Source organism: Lichenostomus cassidix, chromosome 5, assembly GCF_008360975.1.
Source record: "Lichenostomus cassidix isolate B80296 chromosome 5, HeHo_3.0, whole genome shotgun sequence".
NCBI classification, from domain to species: domain Eukaryota; kingdom Metazoa; phylum Chordata; class Aves; order Passeriformes; family Meliphagidae; genus Lichenostomus; species Lichenostomus cassidix.
Genome location: NC_139486.1, coordinates 48,286,718 through 48,310,614, shown reverse-complemented (window position 1 = coordinate 48,310,614; position 23,897 = coordinate 48,286,718). Strand labels below are relative to the sequence as shown.

At 40.0% G+C, this 23,897-nt stretch overlaps 1 protein-coding gene across 1 annotated transcript; it reads right to left on the bottom strand.

Annotated features, from left to right (window-relative positions):
- Positions 1 to 702: 702 nt before the first annotated feature.
- On the bottom strand, positions 703 to 23,872 carry HPS5 (HPS5 biogenesis of lysosomal organelles complex 2 subunit 2). Its single transcript, XM_085062942.1, has 23 exons — positions 23,727 to 23,872; positions 22,382 to 22,551; positions 21,855 to 21,965; positions 20,951 to 21,015; positions 20,138 to 20,330; positions 18,517 to 18,654; positions 17,731 to 17,942; positions 17,323 to 17,394; positions 16,999 to 17,087; positions 15,837 to 16,015; positions 15,465 to 15,623; positions 14,244 to 14,403; positions 12,096 to 12,219; positions 10,157 to 10,303; positions 9,572 to 9,646; positions 8,473 to 9,080; positions 7,149 to 7,272; positions 6,797 to 6,952; positions 6,105 to 6,224; positions 5,705 to 5,818; positions 5,267 to 5,373; positions 4,318 to 4,603; positions 703 to 3,877 (listed from the first exon to the last, which is right to left on the bottom strand). The coding sequence occupies exons 2-23, from the start codon at positions 22,487 to 22,489 to the stop codon at positions 3,817 to 3,819; spliced, it is 3,408 nt and encodes a 1,135-aa protein (XP_084919068.1). The 5' UTR covers positions 22,490 to 22,551; positions 23,727 to 23,872; the 3' UTR covers positions 703 to 3,816.
- Between the last annotated feature and the right edge of the window lie 25 nt (positions 23,873 to 23,897).

Sequence of the window (23,897 nt, the reverse complement as noted above, 5' to 3'; positions counted from 1 at the left end):
ACCTGATACTGGTTGCCCTCTAACTGTAAATATCTGTAGATGCAACCTATGTTCTACAAACATTCCACAATTTTGCAATCTAAGAAAGTCAGACCAAAAAAGGGGATGAGGTGAATTCCCAGCTCAGGCACTGTAATAGTTGCTGTTATTTCTTAATCTGGGAAAAACAGTACCTTATTTAAGTTTAAATAGCTCACTTCAGGAGTTTTGCCAAGTATGGAATATATACTACCACCGACCTCGGTCTTGTAGACATGGAGAACAACTGCAAACTTGTCTCCTTTCAAGAAGCAGATTGAAAATGCTATTTATCTGAAGTAAAATTGTTTTACCCATAGGTTTCTAATAATGAAAAAAAAATGTGAAATTAAGGTATGATACTTTTTTGGAAAAAAAAACAACCACTACCATCAGAGCTTCTATTTAAAGCTGCTTCAGGCTAAACTCCCTTTATTCATCTCTTCTTCTTAAGAGTCTCTCCCACCACCAGTCACCCACAAAAACCATAGCTGAGCTGCAGCTCATCTCCCCAGTGGGGCTGGTTGAGCTGTCAGCAGGGTGTGCTCAGCTGGCTGACAGGAGCTTTGCTCTGTGCAGCTGTAATTTCTGAACAGAAGACCTTCTCACATACAGTCTCTTCACCTTACGCATATGAGATGAAAACAAACTCACCCGGAATACGAAACGTTCATTTTCCAACTCCAGACAGTAAACTCTCACTCTTTATTGACAGCCATGTTAGTTGAAATCATAAACACAAGCTCACTTCAGACACAAAATCTGAACAAATGCTTCCCATTATGTTACCTGTATTATCCTTCTGACACAATTTTTTTTTAAAAAGGCTCTAACTGGAATTATGATGTACTGTAAAAAAACCAAAAAGCCCCAACCCTCAGTCAAAGTCAACCAAGTGTACAAAACACTCCCAGAAGTAAGAAAGAGACTGATGTGTACACAAAATACACCAAGCAAAGTGGAACGATATGGAGGCAAGCCAGGCACATTCTCGGAAATCCAGGAATTCCTCTAAGGAAGGCAAGGGGAACACTCAGCTATATCTCACACACTGCATAAGCCGAGGTAGGCAACTGTGGCAGCCCCTGAGGCAGCAGCAGGCTCATCTGGCAGGGAAGAGAACAGGCACCAGCACCATCTGGTAGGTGCCTGCCTCCCATTCCCAGTCTTAGTGTGAGAGCATGGGGTATTCCTGATGGCACAGATCCTTCTGTTTCCAATGGCAGAATCTAAACCCCAGAAGACTTGAAGTTTTGTGCTTTAGAAATAGTTCTGTATTGGCTTTTCCACAAGCAACACTGAATGGATGAAAGCCTGCCACTCATAGTCTCCCTGGAACTTCACTTCCTCTAGCAAAGCAACCAACCCTCTACACCCAAGTTTTTCTCGCAATGAAGTTGAAATAGTCTGCAGAGCACATCTCTCAAAAGGCTGAAAGTTGTACTAAGTCCTATTTTGGTGAAAAATATTAGTTGGCAGCACTACAAGTGCTGCAAGACTACATAAAAAGATTCCTTATAAAGCAGTATTTTCAAGTAATTTCACAACAAAATTATCCATTTAAATTAAATTTCATTCCAATGAATGCATTTTTATTTAAATGACATTTGTGAAAATCAAATATTGATCAGATGCTGTGGTCTTCTACTTAAAATGTGAGTCAGACAGTGAAGAGGGTCGAAACTAGAAGCCTAAAAATAAACTTCTTCAAAGATTTATTAAGCTCAGAAGGAGTGCTGGTACAAAGCATAGTTCTGTAAATGAGATATAAAATCCAAGTGAGTTTGAGAATCTTCATACAACCAGATATGTAAAAAGACTTCTTTCTTGACAGCGTCCATCTAAAAATACTTATGTAAACCTTCAGCTTTTAAGACTATTATTAAAAAAAAATCTTCTCACTTTCCAAAATGTCAGAATTAATTGTGGAATTACCAAAGTTGACCTGAACTTCAGTAAAACTTTTTGACACTGTTTCCCACAATGTTCTCCTGGAGAAATGAGCTGCTTATGGCTTGGACACAAGAACTGTTCACCAAGCAAAAAACTGGCTGGATGGCCAGGCCAAGAGACTGGTGGGAAATGGGAGTTAAATCCAAATGGTGGCCAGCCCCAAGTGCTCCTCCCCAGGGCTCAGTCCTGTTTAATCTCTTTACTGATGATCTGCACAAGGGCATCGAGGGCTCCCTCAGTCAGTCTGCAGACACACCAAGTTGGGTGGGAGTGTTGGTCTGCTGGAGGACAGAAGGCTCTGCAGAGGGATCTGGAGAGGCTGGATCGATGGACTGAGGCCAATGGTGTGAGGTTGAACAAGACAAAATGCTGGGTCCTTTGGTCACAACAACCCCAGACAGTGCTACAGGCTGGGGCAGAGTGGCTGGGAAGCTGCACAGTGGAAAAGAACCTGGGGATGCTGGTGGCAGCAGCTGAACATGAGCCAGCTGTGCCCAGGTGGCCAAGAAGGTCAAGGGCATCCTGGCCTGGATCAGCAATAGTGTGGCCAGCAGGACCAGGGCAGTGATTGTCCCCTGTACTTGGCACTGTGAGGCCACACCTCAAGTGCTATTGGGTCCAGTTCTGGACATCTCACAAGGAGGACACTGAAGGGCTGGAGTGAGTCCAGAGAAGGGAAATGGAGCTGGTGAAGAGTCTGGAGCACAAGTTCTGTGAGGAGTGGCTGAGGGAGCTGGGGGTGTTTGGCCTGGAGAAAAGGCAGCTCAAGGGGCACCTTATCACTCTGCAACTGCCTGAAAGGAGGGTGTAGCCAGCAGGGGGGTGGTTTCTCCTTCCCAAGTAACAAGGGATAGGACAAGAAGAACTGGCCTCACGATGTTCCAGGAGACTTTTTGACTGGATACCAGGAAACATTTCTTCACAAAAGGGTTGTCCAGCACTGGAACAGGCTGTCCAGGGAAGTGGTGGAGTCACCATCCCCGGAGGCATTTAAAAGCCACATAGACATGGCACTTTGGGAGGTGGCTGAGTGGTGGATTTGGCAGTGCTAGGCTGAAGGTGGAAGGTTGGATCTTCAGGGTCTTTTGCAACTTCAGTGACTGATTCTAATTCCACTGTCCTGAGGTTTGTTGGAGTATCACAACTGATATCTATGGTCACATTGCACAAACAGGTATGGGCAGTTTAGAAATATCGTGCTTGTAGTTTAACAGCAAGTTCATTTAACAAGTTTGTCTGTTAATCAGCAATTTTAACCACAAATCCCCTACTTAAAAATATTTCCCTCCCATTTTAAGACTTGGCTTGGTTAATGCATTTCAAATAGGCAAGATCTGTCCATATAATTTAAGAGGGGAAAAAAAACCAAAGGGTACCTTAATAAACACTTCTACAGCAACAGGAGGGTAAGTGTCATGTACAGGAAAGTTGAACAAGTGTAGGCTTAGACACTTCCCAGGAATGGTTTCTCATGTTTGCAAACAAAGAACCAAAAGAATTTTATACACCATAATTTAATACTTAGGGGCTCATATCCCTAAACACTTAAGTTATAGACTTAAAATAAATTCAGCAATTTTCATCTTAGAAATCTGTGATCTTAATTTCAAGATATATCCTGGCTTGTTTTGATCTATGTTCTACAGTCCAAAGCTCATCTCCAAAGGAATAAGGAAGAACTGTCACCATTTCCAGGTCAGATACCTGCCAGATGGAGACTAGCTCAGTATAACTGAACTTTTAGACAGGAGTTTGTTATTTTTAAGGGCCTGTGAAATGGAAGAGGCACTTTAATATACAGTCATTACAATATAAAATGTTCCCAAAGTTTTCCCAAGTTGTTTTCTATGCTTGCTGAGACCACAAAAACCGGTCACATCTTTCCAACATGGACTGAATCAGTGCTCTGCAATTAAAGCAAAGGGAAAAAAAAAAAAGTCAAACAGTAAGAACACTAAGAACAGAAAGAACAACAGAGTTTGGATTTGATTTTTTAAAGAAAACTTTGCAAAAAATGTAATTGCATTTCAGAAGTAGCATCCTGACATCAGCATGCATACCTTCTCTGGAATGGATAGGCATGATCAGAGTCTGTAGGACAGACCTCGTTCAGAGAATCTCCTTCACCTACACCTTTAATGTATGATTTCCTGTTTACACATTTTCAATTTTAATATGCCTACATTGCAAAACACATAGTTCTTAAATAGGAAAGCTTTCACTTGAGTCTAAAACAGAAGGTAAAAATGTGAAGCACTTTATCTTCTTGTAAACTGAAAAGAAAGTTTAAAGCACCAAGGAGATCCAAAAAGAATAGTGTGCACCTTCTGCTAACACATCTCTTACCTCTGCCTTTTTTCAGCAATTCTCAGTATCTCACAGACACCAGTAAATCTCTCAGACAATTCCAGTGTCAAGCCACACTCCTGCAAGAGAGGCAAGGCACGATTTGGGCCGATGGCCTTGGCCAGCAGTAGAGCAACATTTTCTACAGTGATGCAGTCTGGGCAGCTCAGGCCTCCATTGCTGACAGCATTCCCATTCTGTGGGCTGTGGTGGTGGAAAGCTGTGCTGTGATTCTGAGCAAGATGTAGAAGAAACTTCCATTCTTCTATGGTCTCTGGAATGGAACCTAGATGTAAAATGAGTTTGTTACATTCTTTGTAAGACAAAGATTATTCTAAACCTACTGTTTAAACTATATCTGTACATAAAAAGGAAACTAGCTATTCTGTTTTACTCCAAAGATTTTAGGAAACCAAGCATCATCAACAAGCAAATTGTGCACAAAAATGTACTGCCCTGACTGATTCAGTGTAAAGATTTAGTGGTGAAAGCTTCACAATAGCTCAGTATTCAAGGCTTTAGATTAAGTCAAGAGACGAAGTTTTGTCCATCTTAGGGCTGGAGTGAATTTCCTTCTAAGTTCTGCCTTGTGGTACAATGCTTTGCTCACCCTAACTTCGGGTGTGTGCACATGTAGTGGGAGAGCTTTGAGCTGCACAGGAAGGTTTCCTATTCCTCTGTCTTCAACAAGAAGCTTTTACTCCAAACCGATGAAGAAATCAAGATTGTTCAACTTGCAAGCATTTTCCAGCACAAGTGATTTCACAAAACACAGCATGAAGATACAAGAGTGCAACACCAGTTTATGCATTTCAAATATGCTGTACTACACACAGGGCTACAAAAGCACTTAAAACAATAAAAGTTTAACTCAACATTGGGCATACCACTATATAAGGGCAGTTCCTACATCACGGAAGTATGTTTACACAGCTTAAGAATTACTAACCATCTTCTCCATTCAACAGGCTCAAATCATCCAAATAAACAATATTAGTAAAGGCTTCTATTCTTCTATCCAGCTCCAGACAGAGAAAAAGGTATCCAGGCCAAAATCTTGAATAAGAGAGTAAAGATTTCCAGGAATCAAATACTCAGTTCAAACTAAAGCCAAGAACAATTACATACTCATTTAAGTAATCAGTAAAGAAAAAGCAAGTAAACTTATTGAATATCAGAAATAGAGCAGGGACATGAGGAATACCACTCAACCAGAAGGGGTATTTGGTAGATTAAATTGGACATTCAATACTCATCCTCATAAAAGGAAAATTTTTCAAATAAACCCTGTCCAAACAAGAAGCAGACAGGTCATTTTCATTCGAATCTTCTCAGGGTTAGAAAACCAACTAACCAAGTATCAAGAATTAGCATGTTTTCTCCTTACCCATGTGATTTACAGATGTCAGCCATCTTCTCTTTCATAACAAAATCAGCTGGGAGTTTAATCAAAAGCAGAATGAGCTGGCTGTAGCCCCAAGTAAACAAATGTGATCGTGGCCTGGAAGATGAGGAATTAATTTTTAAAGTATTATTGATTTTCTTCAGAACATCATGGCAGATTTATGAAAAGAGAGGAGGAAAAATGAATGAAACACCATGTACAGTCTCAGTAGAACAATCAATCTGGAAGGCATTACAGATAAAAGTTATCCAATCCTTTGGCTGTTTGTGATGAACTCTGCAATGTGCTCCCAGGAGTCAGTGATCCCAACTGTCATACAAAATCGAACCTGAAAGCAGACCTGTCTACTGCACTCCCTGGACCTTGGCGAAACCCACTTTACCTGGGATTTCCTTCCTCATCCACAGTGTTTGTCCTTTGTGGAGCATCATGAGAAACTGCTAAGCACAACCAATCCAACCGTACAGATTCTGGCTGCAGAAGAGACCTAAGGAGAAATGGCCTGGAAAACAAAGCACACATTAAAAAAAAAAATCCTACCAGTTTTAAATAAACCAGATATAGAGAAGCAGAAATTATGTGTGGACAAACTAACAAAGGAAAAAAAAAAAGGGAGGGAAACGTAAAATTAAATGTGGAAAAGCCTAAAACAATTTATGCTTCTAGAAACTGAGGCAAGTACAGAAAATCAAGTCTGCAGGTTATGTATCCCCAGATTTGGTTTGGGGTCTTTTTGGGCTTTTTTTTTTTTAGGTTTGGTTTGCCTGGGATTTTTTTAAATGCCATCTAACCCTGGTACACTCAACTGCAGACATGGGAACAAAAAAAAGGTCAATTTCATGAAAAGTATTATTTAGGAAAACCCTTCTAAAACTAGAATATAAACCTAAAAAAAACTCCAGTCTAAGACCAAATAAAACTGGCAGAATCACTTGGAACCTAGTGCTAAAGAACACCAAGCATGCAGATACAGAAACACTAAACAAGTCCCCAAAAGCCAAAATGAGAAAAAGCTCCACACAGCTACATGATGAAGAGAGCAGACAGATGAAAAGGATTCTATATTCCACTTACCTTTTATCCTCTGGCTTTGATTTCACCAGACTATCTAAATATGCTAAAAAGTGAGCTGGATAATTCCTGCAGAGCTGTTTAATATCAGAAGGCAAAATAGAGGGGTGGAACTTGATCAAGGGCCGAAGAGCTGTCTCCCCAAATTTTTCATAAAGCCTGGAGAGAGAATACAAACTATTTTTAGTACCAAACAGCAGAATGGTAATTTTTTCAAGATCTCTTGCAAGTTCAAGATAGTACTGAAAGGTAACCTCTCTAAGAGATTGCAGAAATCTTTATGACATGCTAAGTGAAGCAATTCCTGCCAGGAAGTTACCAACACTGAAGAGAAAAAGAGGATTTGGGTACAAACCTTTGGGCATGTGCCAGTAACAATGGGCTGTCATCCCATGGCCCCAGGTCATGCAGCAGCTTCAGTATTTTCAACATATCTTCACTTTCCATTGCTAAAGCCACTGGACTGTGACAAGTTAGTTCTGAAATAAATCAGTGCATGAGTTCCAAATTATGGGCAAGTTTTTTTCCTTAATACACCCTGCCCCTCCTTTTGTCCTTCTGCTGAACAACAGCTGTCACTGCTTTCACAGGAAGTTCAACACCCACCTCAATGCTGATAAAATGCATTTATTAACCTACAGGAACAAGTGCAGTCCAACTAAGGACAAACTGGGAATGCTTACACTATGTTCACTTCTAGGGCTCTCAGAATCCAAACAGTGAAGAGATTCCCAGAAACACAAATACCAGATACCAACCCTCAAAGCAAGATTCTGTTGTTTAACTAATCTCTGTTGTCTAATCTCCGAATCAATGCTAAGGCTTTAATTCACTCTTGAAAGAAATATATAAGGCAGAAAAATGCAGAGAATGTTCTCTGAATGCAGAGAACAGATAAGTTCTGTTTTCCAATATAATCAAGAAGCATTGGTTCAATAAAACTAAAGAGGCATCAAAAAGATCAGAAAGTATTTCAGGGAACAGGGAAGAGTAAGGTGATCACAAGCCACTCATCTGTATGGAACTATCCACTCCATTCAGTTTTGTTTCATGTTAATCATATTCCTCTACAAGTTGAATCTTCCAGTGCAAGTGCTGAAGCCCCTCCCCTCCCTTTTGCCTTGTTTCTACAGACTTATGACCCTAATTAATACACTTTTACTCTCAGAAGCACAAATGCTTGTTTGTAACTTGGCTGTGATCACTACAGTGTTCAGTCAGCAAGGTCCATGCAAACTAACAGGGTCAAAGTTGCAAAGTGGGCAAAGGGGAGAACAATCTCTCCAAGCACCCAGCAGGTTTTTTTTTTGAAGAAAACACAAATTATTCTCAGTTGGAAGGGACCCACAAGGATCCTCAAGTCCAACTCTTAAGTGAATGGTCCGTACAGGGCTTAGACCCACATCATTAGCACTATGCTCTAACCCACTGGGCTAAGTTCTTCCTAAGGGAAGTATTTGAGGGAAAAACAAACAACCAAACAACCCAAAAATGGAACAAACACTTCCACACACCAACCATCCTCCCCCTGCCACACTACACTGGCAGAAGCAAGAGCTGCAGACACAATAAGGAAAATCTGCAGACACAATTAAGAGTGTTTTCAAGGCTTTTTTCTTTTTTACCTCCCAGACAGTCTTATTTTCAGTTTAAGAAGTAGTACAGTGTTCATTACTTACCTTTCAATCCTGCAATGTATATTTCCCATACATCAGGGCTGGTTGCACATGTGGTTATAATACACTGCTTTACTCTCTTTAAGTCCAAAAGAAAGAAGTAGCTTTGCATAAACCTACAAGCCAAAGTCCCTGAAGCTGCTGGTGGCAGACTTCCATCATTGCTCTCCTCAGCCTCACCACTTCCACAAGAAAAGACACGCAGCTCAAAGCACAGAGTTGTCAACTCCACGAGATCCTTCAGAACATCTGGTTCGATGACACATGGAGGAGACACCTGAAAGCCGCAGCCCAGAGGTCCCACCAAATCAGTACCATTTCCACACATGGTTTTGCTTACACAGGTTTCATCAGTGTTCTCCTTTTCAATGCAGTCTTCCAAAACATCACTCTGTTCCTTGTCTACTGGGTCTCTGTCAGTTGGAGTCAGTTGAAGGTTTTCTTCCAGGACTGGCCTCTGTTCTTCAGCACACACAGTCTTGCTTTTCTTAGCTGACAAAGCAGAATGCTCTTTGCTGCTGAATTTTTCTTCTAGATAGACAAGCCATTCCTGTAAGACCCTTCTCATACACTGAGGTTCTAACAAAACCAGGGGATCCTGGAGTTTGGCTCTGCAGCATAAAAAGGAAGTTTGCTAAGTTTAACAGTTACAAGATGCAAGTGAAGTTTCAAATATGCTTCAAAGTATACTCCTACATTTGACTTAGAGTCAGTTGTTGATTTTTCTGGAATTTTGAGAGCATCAAACAGAATTTAGGCTACTTCATACTGTCTACATTTTATCTTAGTACATTTTGAGCTCCCCAGGATTTCTTTTAGAATGAATTTTTGTTCGCAATTTTGATTTTTTTTTAAACTATGCCTGTAATTAAGACAAAGGGATAATGCTAGAGTACCTAAATAAGCTTTTAGTGGGTTTTGCTTGGATTGAAAAAGAGGAATCAAATCATTCACCAAATGAGATCTTTTCAGGCTGTGCTAGTAGACACTTAGATCATCACTCTTACGTGCATGTAATGAATGGGGAAAAAAGCCAAACAACCCAATCATTTTTTCTAACAAAGTCCAATCTATCTATACAGTAAAAAGTTTCTCTGCTTACATAGTTTCTGCTGTTGCAGCCTTGAGATCTCTCAGACGGTCCTCCTCAGGAAGTTGGCAGTTCTGGGGTTCTGACCTAGAAAACCACATTCATTTCAGTCTTATCTGAAGTATTAACTTAAATTATTTAAGTGAGGATTTCCTCACAAATTTCCTCAACAACATTAATTTCTTTATTAAATTCAAAGCTTTCATTTGTAAGAAGGAACAGCTCAACAGAAATCATGGATAAATTTGGCAAGAAAAGCAACAGAAAATACTATTTTTGTGGCCTTCTATGATGGTTCTACTCCAGCTATAGTACATTTCTGCAGGTACTGAAAAAAAACAGTACCATACCACTGTATGAAAGTCCAAAATAGTAAATTAGCACTGGAATATGAAGTAATTTAGCACTGTGTTCATTTCCTCATCAGCTCTAGCAAAGGAATTGGGAAGACCCAGTGAAACCCACCATAGCAATGAAGGCAGCTGGAAAAACCTAATACCAAGTTCCTCATTCCGCTTTAAAGAGCTTTCCTTTAGGTTGCTATCCTCAGGACATCCAGCAAATACAACTGCTAAGAAAATGTGATTTTGCACTCACTCTCTCTCTTCCTGGGGAGATGCTACTGGATTAACAGTTAGCTCTGGCAGCTGCTCCTCATCCTTCACTTCATGCTTCCCTCGAGATTCAGGACTTATATGAAGTGTGCCAATTTTTTCCGTGGTTTTGCGTACAAAGCTGGAAACACTAGGAATCAGAAGTTCAAACATTTGAAATCAGAAGTTCAGAAGTGATCAAACCAAGCACTCTTCACTTAAGCCATCATTTCAGAAGCTTAATAATCTGAAGAACTCTTGAGAAAAGGATGACAGCAGTGCTGACCAACAGGAAAAAAGCTTACTAAGAATCTGCTCAAAATTCATACTTCAGTCATGTTCTATATTTTCATCACAGCATAGAAACCTGAAGTATTTAAAACTCCTGCTGGGCAAGCAGGATCACATACCAACATTAGCTGTAGTTTTTGACATGCATTTGAAATTGGTATGCAAATAAATGCAGATTGGCTACGCTGCATTTTAAAGCTTTTAAAAACAAAGCACCTTTAGGAAATTATGTCCCTCTTGGTGGTAAAAAACCACTTTACAATGCTTCAAATTAATTCTTCAGATTACAAAGCTCACAAAAATGTCCTTTTCACTTAGCACTCCCCATCCCTTTAGATATTTTATTGAAAAGAAAGTTCAATGAACATACCAGAACTCAATTACTTCTAGCACTGCCATGAAGAGAACTACATCAAGATTTGAACAGAAAAATTTGCTTTCTGCTCCAAAAAAAAAAACCAAAAAAACCAAACCACCAAAAACAAGCACAGTGCAAAAGAAATTAAAAAAAAAACCCAAAAAACAAAACCAAAAAAACCCCAACCCAGCATCTTTTACTATAACAAAATATAGCAAAAATTAAAGGTTGCTGAAGAAGGCAGAAAATATTCAAATTTAGTAAAACAAATGGACTTTAGTGTATAGAAGGCTTAAAGCTAAACTTTTAAAAATCTACTGCAAATATGACAGTATTGTATTTAATGATTACTTGCACACAGTGAATACTTGAAAACTTAGCTCTCATTATTAGCAGAAACACTTAAAACTAGTAAATTGCTCAAGACTGATTACAGTTTAGAAAACTCTAAACATTGTATGTACTTCTGATGTTTATTCTGAGATTCTCACACCACTGATAGCAGCTACAATTCTTTGTTGCAAGACATGATTTACATACTGAAGTGATCAAGGGAAGGCTATGCAATTTTTCAGACCATTGCCAGGCCAGAGACATTTTAGCTAAGTAATTAACATACAGCACTTTAACCAAAACTTTAGGTTATGTATTTAACACTATATTCTTTATATATGTATGCCCATCCCCTCATCCCCCATTGTTTTTAACACAAGTTTTAAAACAGTAATGTGATTTCCACATAAAATGGACAGAGATCTACTTGTACCAGGCATAAGCTACCATTATTCCATTGGGAAATTGATTAGATTCACTCAAGAGTTCATGTGGGGATAGGACAGACCACTTTGCAAGTGTGTTTTAGCCATATCTATTTGCTTTGAATATTTTAATGTTCATCCCCAAGCAACATAGGAAGCCTTCCCTCTTTCTTAAGAAATCTAAGTTCCAGAAAGGCAAAATCCCAAAACAATATTTAGTTTTCCTTTGAATACAAACCACAACTACAGTTTACAGGACAACAGTAAACATTCTTAGACATTTAACAATTATTAACTGTTTAAAAACTGAGGTTGAAGTCTTGGCTCCACTGAAGTTACCAGCAGCTCTCTGTATCTTCACTAGAGCCAAGATAAAGATTTAAATTGCCAAGCAAACCCCACTGAATCTCTGGTGTTCCAGTTCAGGCGTTATATGCCCACAGAACAGAGTATGAACTGAACCACACAATGCTACAAATTCAGGGGACAGAAGAGGGAAAGATGTAATGGATGAGTGAACCTGCTGCATGTTTTACCTTTCTTTGACAGCTTGGAGAGAGACGAGAGGAGATGGGGAACGGAATGACAAAGGAATACTGAATGGGAGAAATGTCTCATTCCGGTCAGCCTCAACCACCACAGATGCATGAGATACGTTCTCTAACAAATGGAATTGAAATAAAAAGTCATGAAACAATGGCCTGGCAAAAAAATGGAACAGTGAAAGGAACTGCAAGTCAATAACTCATTAATGGATAAGCTGCCCACCATATTTTCTTTTTTAATACTCAAGAAGGTGTGGAGCCAGGTTTAAAGGGCCATTTTACTGCTGACTTTGAACCTAGTAAGTCTGCTTTATTAATAGTGTTTTGGCTCTGCAGCAAGGCAAATGACGATCAACAACTGTATGAAAACTATCTTCTAAAAGTAGACTTACAGTCCATTTAGGGGACACAATCTTGACTTAATCCACTGACAGTTATTTACACATCTACGAAAATTAAGTATTGTGGCATACATCAATTCACATCACATGATTTCCAAAATCTAAGTCACATGTGAACAGAGAGACACATAAACCATGATTAGGGTATAAATCACCTTCTTATTTGAATGGGCTTAAAAATCTAAGTGAGCCCACAGCTCTCTGGCTTTTGATAAGAATCACAGGAAATACAGAATCACCATTTCCTTTTCTCTCCTACATCCCTAACAGTATCTACAATGTGTTTTGCTTAACCATTTCCTGGTACGAACACACTGTATCCTTAAGTGATGTCAGCAAGAAAAAAGGGATCATTTTAAGCCAGGATGACACTGCATTTTGCAACAGTCAGCCGCAACCACAATGTTGAGAGGAAAAGACGCTGTGCTGTTACAGAAAATCTACCATCAGAATCTACAGTCCCTCTTGACAATGCCTAAAGGTCACAACTGACTTTCCAATTGGTTTAAATAAAGCCACTTTTGTTCATTATGCAGACTAGAAACCTAAAAACTTACTACATCTTATGTCAATGTCAGCAGGGAAACATTATATCCATTTGTTTCAAATACCAAATTGCGTACTCATGCTTCAAGAAGCATCTAGAACTTCTCTATCTGGAAATAATCAGCAAATTTGTTCTCTCTTGTGAAACATACAGAACTTTTCCACCTTCTGACATTTAAAAATTAAGTAATTTCAACTTTGAGTTTTAATGTTGGAAATCATGCACTTCCAAGTTTCCTCACCTGTTTTTATGGTGATGTAGGTAAAGAGATAAATGTAAACATAGGCTACAAAACGGGTGCGGCTTAGTCAGCAGGACAACACTACTGGCAAGGAGGTGAGTAAATACCAATTTCTGCACTCTCCTTCCCCAGTGTGGTTTTCTCCAACAACGCATCCAAATTCTCTCCATCCTCAACTGGCAACTAGTCCTTGCAAAAGCTAAAAAGTAGCCTTTTTATTGGAAAGCCCCTCTACCATACCTAGAACTAAGCCAGGTCCTCATCATCCCAGGTTTCTGCATGCCCTCCCAATCCCAACCAGAGCAGAGAACAAGACCATTACAGTCTCACTCCAGCTTTAGTCTTGTGACAGACATTTGTCAGGAAATAAAAAAGCTCCCTGCATGGGCTAAATGTAAGTTATTAACAATTCTAGCACCCCTACAGTAACATTCATATGTGTAAGAGATGATCCCTTGTAAGAAGGAAACCTTGCAAGAAATTCAAGAGCACTTATCAGAATCCTTCTACTTTCCCTAAAGAAATATAAGCCAGAGTCCAGGTAAAAAAATTCTTTCCTGGAACAAATATTACAAAAGCATATTGGCAGCAAACAAATCTTGTTGGAAGCTCAATTGACACTGGCATAGACAGCTGAAGATATCTTAGCATTAATATTGGATTACACATGGAGAGGGAGAAATTGGAGTGAAGCCCATGCTTGATAAAAGCCCTCAACCTTTTGTTTTGTTTCTCTGGGTTTTGCTTGCTTTTAAGCTTGGATTTCTGTGGAGCCAGCTTTTCAACCCAATGTTTCAGGAAGGATTTTGACTGGAAGGTGGAGTGCCTGCCTGTGCAGGTATTAATAATGAATAAGTTGATAGTGGAAAATAAGAGCACAGAGCCAACCCAGCTGAATTCTTGTAAAATTAACAAAACACATTCAACACACTTTCTTTAAGGAACATTACCAAGTTCTAGCTGCTCATCTTCATGGTGTGCAGGAAATTCTTTAAGTCTCTCATCTTCTGAGAATGTCTGACTGTGGAGGGAACATGAGTCTTCATCTGACTGACTACCCCTTCGACTGATAACACGGTATATTCCCGAGTCTAGGACACTGAAGCTTTCCTGTCAGACCAGGGAGAGGAGTTAGACATTGTGTGAGTTGTACTTCCTTATTAAACTTTCTGCAATGAACTCAACCAACTGTACCCACACAAATAACCTCATAGCATTTCATAATTCACCACCTGGAAAACTCCTATTGAACTGTGTAATTTTATCATATCCAGAATGGAAAAGGACACAGGCGCCAACAAGTGTGCAGTCCAGTGAGTTTAAAAAGATGTGTATGGTGAAATTGCCTTTAGGAAAGCAGCCTGTGGAACAACTCGTGTTCTCAGTGCAAGGCAAAATCCACCTCAGCTTTAGTCCTGCAGCCAAGATTGTCACTTCACTCCTTTGTTGCTGCAAACCCAAGAGTTTGTATTCTTTCTGCTGGTTAGCCATACCCAGCTAGCACAATTACAGACCCTGCAAAACTATTTAGTTTCAGGACAAACACACCACCTTTTGCCCATGATCAGTCTACACAGTTTACTTTCCCATTGCTAATGAAAAAAACTTGCCTACCACATCGAGATAATATTTACATTACTTGGCTTTTTAAACTTTACTTTTAAACATTGTTAACATGAAAGCAGGAGCGGATATTGTATTAACCATGAAATATTTCCCCTTTTATGAAAAGCAGCTCTATGCTTATCAGGAATATGCTTTTTTTCCTTAGGGCTTTCCGCTTAGCTTCATGGAGTATGACAATTTTTTTAATAGGGCTAAGAGATTTCAGAACCCAGACATTAATTTTTCACCTCATAAAACTAGAGTTACAACTAAGACTATCTTTACTGAAGCATGTGGAAAAAGTCATCTTTGTATCAATCTTTGTCCACACCTCAAACATTAGCCCTAAAATAATATGGGAAAGAGGCAGAGGTTTGAGAATTTACAGAATGCAAGTAGTGGTGTTTCATACCTCTTCACCCCACCTAGTTTTAGAATGCAGCATTATAAGCTGTAATAGACAGAGTAGAAATGAAAGCCTTATCTTCAAAGTAAGCAACGAGGTGACTTTAAGCCATAAAGATAAAACCTGTAGATAACATTTTTGGCACTACCAATACACATACATGAGATGAAATACTGCTCCTTCTACTGCTGCATGCAGAATCTAGAGGTTCCAGCTTTGAAATAAGTTCTTCCAGTTGCACAGTGAGATCTTGTTGGGTTGAGGCATCCAGCTGAGACTTCAAGTGCTCCAGCTTGTCTAGAGGCAAATTTTTTCTTGCCTATAAGTACCCAGTGAAACAGACATTATTATTTCTAATACACATATGAAAAACAAAAGACACCATATATGCAGGATTATTTTCACCAATGTTTAGATGACTTTTTACGAAGTCCAACAAAACAAATCTCAGTAACTAGGAAACTTAATGGATGGTGGGGACAGGAAAGACAGGGAAGTTTTATTGCTCATTTCCAAAGAGGTATTTACTTACCCTGCAAGAAATAATTGAATTTTGGAAGAGACAAGAGACCCTGGCAGCAAGGGTCCAGAACCCTCTTCTCATCAGGCGTTCTATGCAGCGATCAACCAGCAGAAGGGAGAGGTGCACAACTTTCCCATTTGTATGCAGACAGAACAACTCATTCTTGTAAACTGCAATATCCTGAATATCTGCAAAACAAGATGCACAGTACCTGAAGGACTGAAGTTGTTAACATTCCTTTCTGTTCCTGAAAGAAGGTGAAAGATATTTCCATCTGACTGCAAATGAGTGCAAACCATGAGGGGCATGGGGAAAACAAACATGGAAGAGTGCTGACCTAGCATCTAACTGCTACAAAACACAAAGTGTCAACACTTTCCAGAGTTGCTTTTCTAGAAAACATTCCAAAAATCCACTCAAGTTGCCAAAAAGTTTCCTTTTGCTCTGAGGGGAGATGAAAAATTAAAGCCTGACAAAGATGACAAATACATCATTGTTAGCTTGGAAACAGAAGGAAAACATTCACTGACAGAAAAAAAACTTTGGCCTGCAAGCAGTTTTCAAATGCCATAGTTATGCTGTATGCAAACATTCTACAACAAAGGTATTGCAAACTTAACACCAAAACCAGGAGAGAGAAGGGGAAAGACTGACTGACAAAAACTACTGTAGGACTCTGCTTGTAACTATACACACATAACAGTTTATCAGGATTCATTCATCTGCCAAATAAATATTCCCTGGATGCAATTTAGACAGGTGCTAGGAAAAAAAAAAAAAAACCCCACTATGTTTTAAGCTTACAGCAACCAGATTACCCTTCATAGGACACCTGACAATGAGCCCGAATAAAGAGAAAAGAGGAAAGGATACTGCAGGTTAATCACCTGCATTTTGACTACTGTATTATATGACTCAATCTACACCACATTTTGTTTCTCAAGAAGCATGTTTACAGAGCTATGGAAGGAAGGGCTGACTGGAGGAGGCAGGGAGATAGTTAATATTCAAGGATATACCTGACAGATGACAGGCAAAGTTTTTTGATAAATGTTCTGCAATCGAGCTGCAGAAATTGAGATGGAAAAGGCTCTATTTTAGACAAGGACTTCAGGAATGACCAGTCTAACAGACAATGCTACAAAGCAAAGTTTAAGAAACTTTAGTTTACCTTTAACTTCACTCCAGAGTAAGACTTGAACACTTTGGGGAAGAAAAATATAAATGCCTTTTTCTGTCCAGGTCACCACACAGTGCTCACTGCAAGCAAAGCAGACATTAATGGAGCAACAATCAATTGTGGTAAAATTTTAAAAAATTGTAAAATAGGCAGGGATGGCAGTGGCTTGAGCATAGCAAGCAAGATGTGAGAAAGTTGTTTAGCATGATACTTAAATTCTTACACAAAAAGCTGAAGATGGTAATATAAATTAGGAGAACATATAAATTTTTAAGCCTACTTTATCAACAGAAAGCTATGCTGTCAAATACTTACGTCAAATAGAGCAGCTTGGGGAAAGATAAAGATTGTGGAGAGCAGCGGGAACCAGTATAATGAGGATCCTGCCTGCAAAATAAAATTATTATCAATTACAAGCATAACTTCAATAACATCACTTTCTAAAATTCTTAATCCTGTAAATACTTGGCTGGATTAAATAAATACAGTCTCATGACAGCAGCATTCACACAGATGTAAGTGTGAGCATTCATTGTGCTCACACTGACATCTGCAGAATTAAGGTTTTGGCATTTTTGATGATTACTGGCTACACTTCTTAGAGGAGAGTGTATTAAGATGACAGCTAGGATAAACACTTGACTGCAATAGGAGTTTACTTAGTTTTCTCAGTGTTAAGGAAGTCCCAGGCAAGTTTCCTACTGATAACACTCATGTTTCTACCTGAGAGTAACAACAGGGAGAGGTGGTGATGAGAGCAGCTGCTTGAACTGATGTGTGCTTTGCACTTCCCCATCGAAGTTCACCTCCCACATCCTTGAGCCAGGTCGAGCACAGTATATTAATGGCTGCTGATTCCCACTGTTTTTTCCAACAGGGAAGAAACATGCTCCAAATTCTCCATCTCTCTCTTTATTACCAATTTTCCAAAACTTCTCTCTAGCGGGGAAAAGAATGCATTTATTAAAGTAAGGGAGCATTAATACAGGTCCTGATTAATTTTATGTTTTTCTTGAATAATAAAAAATACTCAATCCCAGTTGCTAAATTGGTTTCAGTACTTAAAAAAATCTGTAATGAACATTATAAAGCCTGCACAAAGTTTATAAAGACAGGGGGCAGAAATATTCATTAGTTAAAAACCCTTTGATCAGAGCATTCATTTCTTCAGCAGAACCAGTTGTTCAACCTGGTGATGGGAAGGTGTGAACATTCCCAGAAATCATTTCCAATCACATGAAAAATAAGACAGTGATTATGAATATTCAGCATCAATTTATGAAAGGGAAATCATGTTAACAGCCCTCAACAACAGAATTACTGGCTGGGTAGTTGAGGGGAGAACAGCAGACGTTGTTTATCTTGACTTCAGTAAAACTTTTGACACTACCCTGCCAGCATCTTCACAGACAGACTGAGGGAGCATGGGTGATGTAAACAGACATTGATGTAAGTTCAGAAACTGTGTGTGACCCTATGAAGTGCAGTATTTCAGAGATAAAACAGAACTTGCCTCTCAGTATCACACAAATAAGTGCGGGTAAGGGAAGATATGAGCAGTCTCCCATCCAAATAATCAAGCTGAACAACCCGAGAATCTACAGTGGTTATAATCTGGACAGGAAACATCACAAAAGTAGCAGCAGCCTACAGTTAAAAAAGAAAAAAAGAAAGAAAACATGCTGGTCTTCAGTTCAAAGTAAAGACTGTTTCATTATATTAAAATTGCAAAATTCAGAAAAACCTCATGCATGTCATGAATACACAGCGTAAGACAGAGCAGCTTCTTTCTTCTCCATCTTTACAAAGCAAGGCTTCAATGCTCACAGGCACAGGAGTCTAAATCCTCCTTTCCCCAAAACCATTATTGAAGATTTAAGAAAAAAAAATCATATCCCTGCAGCATCCTGATATTTTTTTATAAAGGGTGTTTTTTCTTTAACATTAAGAGACGGTTTTATTCCTGCTATTCTAACCTTCCTGCTTTTTTCCCCAATTTTCCCCACAGTACTTTGAGTTAGCAGTTTTATGGAAAAAGATCTGAGGAATTAATTGATACAAAAACCAACTCCTCTCCGATTTAGATCGTTTACATAAACTCACCTTCTCTGCTACCCTGGCACAAATTATCCACATACTATTTATCATACCAATGTCTCAGTTTGCATGGGTGGCTGGACAGTCTCAGATGGACTTACGGATAAGCAAACTACTGGGAACTGCATTTAAATTTGCTGTCAGATAGTCACTATTTTTGCCAGCTTAGAGTTATTTTCCCTTCTTAGGAATGTGATAAAGTGCATTATATGAGAAATCAAACAGTGCCATTTCTTTAACAGGCCTGAGGAGACAGATCCTGTGGGCCTTGCCCTTCTTTCCTCCCTCTCTTCCCACAGTTGACTTTTCCAACCCTCTTTCTTTAAATGTAATGAACGGTCTTGCTACTTCTAAGTCAACATTGTATCAAAATCTTCCAAGAGGGCCAGAAAGAGCCCAGATAAACACAACTATTTCCAGGTTCTGCTCCTTTTTACCAATTAAAAGGAGAAACAAAGGACCTAGTAGTGGTAAAACCTAACGAACACTCAAGGGCTGGAAATCAGGCTGCTGTCAATAACAGGTGTGTCCTTTGCACAAAATATAATGGATGTAGGCTTGATGACATCTACCAATTATTTCATCTAATCCAGATGTTTAAGAATGAGAGCATCCAGACAAAGCCAAGTAAAACCAGAGTCTGGGACTGCTCTCTCAGACCAATAGCTGAACTGAGGACTAAAACAGCTGAACCTGTAGCTGGAGTCTAAGGAATCCAACAGGCTCAGAAACCAAGATCCTTAACTTAGATATCTGTAAATTCCAAGAAGCAGCAGACTGACCAATTTTAAATTCTGAATATTTGAAAGCATTTTCATGTTGCATTACTAAAAGAGATAGAAGTGGGATGGGGGAAGTTCATGGGTCAGGATTTCTATTGTTGTCTCAAGAGACTGGTTCTTCATCCCAACAGTTCAAGCGACCAGAACTTCATCAGCTGCCAAATCCTGCTCTGTTCCACTTTACTAAAATAAACAAAGAGATTCCACACATCACCCACAGTAAATTAAGCTCAAAGTATGCAACACTTTACCTTCCCTTGTTTCGATGTGTTAATCTTGATGGCTGATACTTTTCCCACATGATCTCCTACAAAAACTCGAAGGGCAGCTGTATCCCAACACAGAGCTGTGACTTTTCTGCCCTTATGCTCAGATGAAACATAAATCCGTTCTGGCTTCCCACGACGTTCCTGATTCAGCTCCCAGACTACTACAAGACCTTGGCTACAACAATTTAGAAAGAGTATACAGTTTGAAATAAAGTCTTCTAATGTTTTATCAGTTGATAAAAATGCGTTTTTCCAAAGAAAGAGGGAACCCAAGTGAAGCAGCACTCCTCAGAGCTGGTTTTGTTTGAGGCTGCATGCTTTCACATTCTTAATTCTGGAGAAGAGTAAGTGTCCTTTTTTGCACTACAGTGCATAAGCAGCTTTGGAAGGCTATTCCTATATTTATTACACTTGCCAGTGAGAACATAGAAAAATATTTAAATGGATTTTAAGAAATAAGTGGAATTAACTGCCAATCTCACTCTCACATGTTCATGAAAATGCTTCTTTTGATGCCAGAAGTTCTCAAAGACATGAATCATCATAATTTTACATGTATAAGCTCTGCCACAGATGTTCTGTGGCACAAATAATACCTAATCTAGAACAATTATTCCAGAAAAAAAAACCAAACCAAACTTAAGTAAACCATCTGTGCAGAGAATTATCCTGTAGCAGTGTCTACCAGGTAATTCCCTGCCCAGCTGCAAGTTCTCAGCAGCTGTCCAAGTCTGAAACTTAGAAGCTTCTTAAAAATATTTATCCAGTGCTCAAGTCTGAGAGTATATCACTCACCTGGTGGCAACAGCAACATAGTCTTCATCATGCAAACAACAAGCCACCTGGGAAATGGCACCTTCCTGAGAACAAGCACAGGAGTAAGAACAGGTAAAAGTTGTTGCTCTACTGCCTCTACCACTGTGCAGCTTTTATCTTTAGATAGAGACATAAACTAGATTCATGTCAACAGATGCTGCCACACTGTTGTGATGTGGTTGGTGTTTACTGTTTGGGTTTTGTTTGCAAATCCTGAGCTTATTCCAACATGCAGCTGACAACAACATGCCAACACCAAGGGCAAGGACTTCAGTGCATTCTTTGATTTGGAAAACACAGAAATGATTCTGCTGTCCTCACACCTTTGGCAGTTGTTTTGCCAGAATTAAGTGCTCCCAACCTTAAAACAATGGCTGCATTCACGCTATGCTGGAAGCAGCAGTGGCTCCCAGGAAATAGCACCTGGCAGTAGAAACAATAGTCGCTGTTTCCTGACCTCTTCCAGCAAAAGCAAGTTGGTCTATCTTTCCTTTACTTATCCAGATACATCACAGTTTGGACATTCAAACACTGGCAGTTATCTACTTGTGAGTAGTTCTGGTTTCATATTCAAAATTTTCTTCTAATCCTTAAATACTCAGGTGACTGTATTGCTGCTGTTAAAAGTAAGGATTTGAAAAACAAACGTCTGACACTCTGAAGTAATGTTTTTCACACCTCGTGAAATCTGTTATACCACACACTCTGAGGATACACTCCAGAAGCACAACCTATTCTAAACACAGCAGCCAAAACTTCATCCTCTTTGGACAATCCAGCAAGCTGAAGATGCCTGTTGACTCTTAATAAATAGTAACCTGAAATAATGTCTCTTTCCCAGCCTCATTTCCAGAAATTTTCATTTAACATTCTTTACCCTTACCTTGTGAGTGAGAAACAGTCTTTGCTTCCAACCATCTTTCTGGATGAGGTTCAGTCCTCCTCCTGAGCTGCCTAGAGCAAGCCATCTCTTTGACACATCTATACACGTGCACTGAAGGAATAAAAATCATAATGCATAACCTGGGAAGTTCTAATCACAGCATCTTCTTGCATTATTATGTTTTGGGGTTTTTTTAAAGGCTTCATTGTTTACCAGCTGTGTGTACCACTCCTGAACCACTGGGGGTGAAGATTATTAAACAGCACATTCTGCAGTTGGAGCAAACAGCATAAGCTGTGTCAGGCTGTGTTATGTACCCACAGCTGCATTAATAAAACACAGAGTAACAGGATCCTTTATCTTCACTCTTTCTTCCCAAAATACTCCCCCCCACAAGCTGGCATACACACACCCAAAAACAATTAGATTAATCCTACGGTTTAATCAAACAGTTGCCCAAATGGGGTCATTACTTGAATTTTAAAAAATTTTAAAAACTGAAAAAAGCCAAGCAACAAAAAACTCACCTTAAGACGACTGGAATCCAGCCTGAGTGCAGAAAGCAATGGATCCAAACACTCCAACTCTGCCAAGACATGGTTGTAGGAGTCGGGAATTACTGGCACAGAGGCCATGGATGCACAGGACTAGTGCTGCTCACTCATGGGTGTGTTACAGCTTCAGCTTTTAGCTGCACCTGCCAAAAATAAAGTCCTTGATTAGCTCAATTTTTAGTATTATATCTGGTTTTCTTTGCTTAAAGAAACACCAAGTGTTTTCCTACTCAAAAAGCATCCATTTGCCAAAAAGAGGCCCAAGGGCTGCAAAATTAGACCCCTGCTTCATTTATGAAGTTTTTGTTCCAAGCTCATCTCTGAAAATTTAACCTATCAGATAACCCACCTGGAAACAGTTAAACTGTTGTTATATTTACATATGCCTGTAAAATAAGTTATGTCTACCTATGGAAAAAGTCTTATTTTATAGAAAAATGCACTTTTCCCCACAGCATGCACCTTTGATTTGAAACTAATCTGAAGGAAAACATTTAGCATTGACATTTTACACCTACATCATATTCTCGCCCAAAACGAAATTTAAGGAGTATAATTCTCAAGTTATACCCAATTTAGAATTAGCTGCAATTGTGCATTTTAATGCAGCCATGAACTATCCTCTCCACAGTGCCTCTCTTACAGCACACAAGACAGACAACACAGAGCGAAAACCAAGAATCAAATAGCTATCGAAGTCACAACCTCACATTTCTCCTAAGCACCACATACTTTAAAATGACTTCTTGTTGAGTTTAAAGCCTAAACCTATGCATTGTTTAACAAAACCTCGAACCTGTTACACTGCACGGTCAAGTCCGGGATTCCTAAGTAACCTTTAGTGTGCGATCCCATAAATTAAGGAACTCCCTCCCAGACAAGCCGTCACGGGGAAAGTTACGTTTCCTCAAAAGAAAAGTGAGAGCTCGCTTTCACCACGCACTAGGAAAAGGGAAGAGGCACATTTAGCTACACGAAACTGAAAGCTTATTTCTTCAAAATCCTCAAAAAGTCTTAAAAATCTTCATGGTCGCTTCTACCCTCTCCCTCCTGCGCCCCAGCCCGCTGTGTGGCCCTGAGGTGCCGGCTGGAGGTGAACCGCGACACCAGGGCACTTCCCTTCCCGTACGCGGAGTAAGGAGAAGGAGCGCAGAAGGAGCTCCTCAAGCCCTTCAGAAACCGCGGGCAGGGGGCGAGAGTCGAGCCCCAGCTGGGCACAGCCGCCAGCCCGCGGGGCAGGCACGGGCTCGGGGCAGCCGTAGTGCCCGGAAGCACCTCTCGCCCCTTCTCCGTCGCTCCGTGTCTCCCGGTGCCTCACCGCGCTCCCCGGCCGGTCGGTCGGTCGGTCGCTCCCTCCCGGTGCCGCTCACGCCGCCTCCAAACAGCGCGCTCACGTGACCCGCGGGGGGCGGGCCGGGGGCGCGCGCCCGCCGCATCACGCGCCGCCCGCGCGGGAGGAGGAGGAGAGGGGGAGGAGGAAGCGGCGTCA